The sequence below is a fragment of the Sphaeramia orbicularis genome, chromosome 4, assembly GCF_902148855.1.
Source record: "Sphaeramia orbicularis chromosome 4, fSphaOr1.1, whole genome shotgun sequence".
NCBI classification, from domain to species: domain Eukaryota; kingdom Metazoa; phylum Chordata; class Actinopteri; order Kurtiformes; family Apogonidae; genus Sphaeramia; species Sphaeramia orbicularis.
In genome coordinates, this window is record NC_043960.1 from 37,260,764 (window position 1) to 37,263,661 (window position 2,898).

At 35.5% G+C, this 2,898-nt stretch overlaps 1 protein-coding gene across 5 annotated transcripts in view; it reads right to left on the reverse strand.

Annotated features, from left to right (window-relative positions):
- Positions 1-1,738, reverse strand: part of suco (SUN domain containing ossification factor) — a 36,766-nt gene extending 35,028 nt beyond the window's left edge. For all 5 annotated transcript variants that reach the window (XM_030132151.1, XM_030132154.1, XM_030132152.1 and 2 more), the window contains exon 1: positions 1,459-1,738. In XM_030132151.1, the coding sequence (XP_029988011.1) occupies positions 1,459-1,511 (53 nt within the window). In that variant the 5' untranslated portion in view covers positions 1,512-1,738. The remainder of the gene's footprint in view (positions 1-1,458) is intronic.
- Positions 1,739-2,898: the final 1,160 nt, after the last annotated feature.

Sequence of the window (2,898 nt, forward strand, 5' to 3'; positions counted from 1 at the left end):
ACATGTGATTCTGTACTGGACATTTTTACTTATTGATGAGTACATTATGTAACACTAATCCTTGTTATCATTGATAAAACATGAACACTTAAATCTTTTTTCCAATGCTATGAGTAAAAATGGAGGAGTAAAAGCAGTGCTAGTTCTTACAAATAGTAATAAGGAGGCAGATGATTAAAAAGGATGCAATATTTACACTATAATTAAAACTACAGAACCACTGCTGGCTCCATACTGGTAACATGAGTAATAGATCAGATCATTTCCTGGAACCATTATGACGGAAGGTGTTACAGAACATGTAAAGTAAGAGTATAATGTTACACAGAAGAGCTTGCTTTTTAGTTTTAATTGTGGCTCTCTACATTATACAATGCATTAATGCTGCTGTATAATAAATTTATTTTGTTAGTAAATTACAGTAACTTTATTAATTCCAAAAGAACAAGGTCTCCAGCCTCTTTATATAAAATTTTGTAAATACTGTCATCCCAAATGAATGTCAGGACAGCAGAGAAATACAGAACTTCCTGTTCAGCAGGTCACATAGTGCGTATTTAGCTGCACTTGATCCACCAATCTGGATAAAGGTAGCATGTTAACTGGATTGTTAATCCAATTTCCCAACCCCTGCATATTGTTACCTGCTTCATGTCTCTGAGATTTAACGAATTTATGACTTGTTTGTCAACCAGATATCACGTCTGTGTGCATGTACTTCAAAAAGAAAATACTAGTGCAGCCACCTTCAATTGAAGATGCAACACATATTAATACTGTTCAACAGGTCTCTGCAACATCAAGTATAATATCATCAGCATCTTCACACTATTCTTCCACACAAGGCTTCCTTTAAACTCCTACCTCCCAATGGTGAATCTTATCTATCCCGCGTTTTCTAAGCACAATTATAATTATTACCCAAGTTTAACATTAACCAAATAACCCATTTGAGCTGAGACAGAAGTAATAGAAAAATACAACTCTAACATTATAAATATCCCCAAAACATTACAAAACTGGTCATGATGATGGACATTATTGGTGCTAAACAGTAATGTTTGCTAGCAGAGTTGAAAATTTGTTTGACGTTAGCTAGCTATCCTGCTATTCAACAGCTGGAAAACTAAGCTACTAGCAAACCTAAAGGTATTTAAAAAGTCAGCTACACTTACATATTTTTTCAAGTTCGGACAAAACCAAGTCAAGACTCTCCCTCCATGAAATACGTCGATTAATCATCACATCACACATTGCAACTAGCTGATAACGTTAGCAGGGATGATTCATGCTGATGGAAACCGATGACTGACCGATATTATGCGGCAAAAACATCACTAATAAGTGTATGGCGGACAGTATGGTAAGTATAAAGCGTGGGTATCAATTATTATCACTGTCATTGGTCTAGCATACCGTTAAAATCGTAAACAGACAAAGATGACGGACTAAGCTTACCAGCACAGGAGAGCTACAATGAGGCACACCAACAAAACACGCAGCCTCTTCATTATCTTCCCGCGGGGACCAACATCCTCGCTCTTTGGGTGTTTTTTCTAATTTGTCAAAGCTAGACAATACACCAAAGACAAACTTTTGTTGGCTTAGAGCCTGTGTCGACTCTTAATTAATAAACGTGTGTTTCCTGTGGCTAAAATCTACACTAAATCGTGCTGATATTCATTGTGCGGACCAGTTGCCCGGTTCTCTCTCAGCTTCAGTTGCTACTGCTGTTGACGGGGAGCTAGCTCCGGGTAAATTCAACCCCTGCTGATATCCAGCCAATGAAATCACGGCTTGGGTATTTATCAGCCAATCAGAGGAGACGTAACGAAAGCTCCCGCCCACAGTACTGTGGATGAGTTGGAGGTGGCGGAAAAGGACGCGTCACCTATTTTGATAAGCAACTCATTTACAAATGCAACATTTCAAGATATTGCACAACAATCTAGCGCCAAAGGAGTGATGTAAATGACTGAGTAACCATTATAGAGTAACTAATAGTTTTGAGCACGAGCTTTTATGAATAAGTTTCTAACAACTAATGAGGACTGAGTTCTTCTCGAGGGAAAATGAACACGGTGTACTTTTTGACCCCCAGCAAAGCATCTTCAAACTGTGCGAAACCTGGTACTTAAAACCCTCAAAAGGATTTTACCTCTTCTTCAATGAATTTTCTTATTGTTGAATTTTGTTATTGTTGAACGTATATCGTTCTTTTTTCTGTTATGACATGGTGTTTGTGCTCAATACCATGTATTTGGTGATGAGGAAAATAAAATGAAATGAATAAAATAAAATAAAATAAATATGAATAAAACATTTCAAAGACAGCTAAAAGTAATAAAATAAATTAATGATCCCCTCATCTTCATGTAATAAATGTATCTTCGTATCCTAATTTTGGACCTTTTCACTTTAATTTAAAGGGCCAGAAACTCTTGTGGTAGAATATGCATTTATGTACTTTTATTCCCATTTCGAAACTGCTAAATTATAAAAGAGTAAATTAAAATACAAAACAAAAGCAAATGTCCTTACTTAGGACTATATTTAACAACTTGGGGGAATTTACTTTTGTATAAAAATTTGTTGTATGATTAATTAATTGTGTTTTTTACTTATCTTTGATCTGTAACCTATTTCTTGTCCTGTCTGTTTACACCGCATGGAACAAAAAAAAACTACGTTTCCCAAGGTGCAGTTCGAAAAGAGCTCCAAAATTCGCCTGTACTTTTAACTGTATCCTGTGCATAGTGAATAATATATACGCTTTTAAAATATCTTACATAAAACTATTTTAAGGATAACACTTAATATATAGAACAGTTTGTGTATTAATAATTAAAACTATGTTGTATTTTAATCCGGCGGGGTCCTTAGATTATAGCAGCCTAC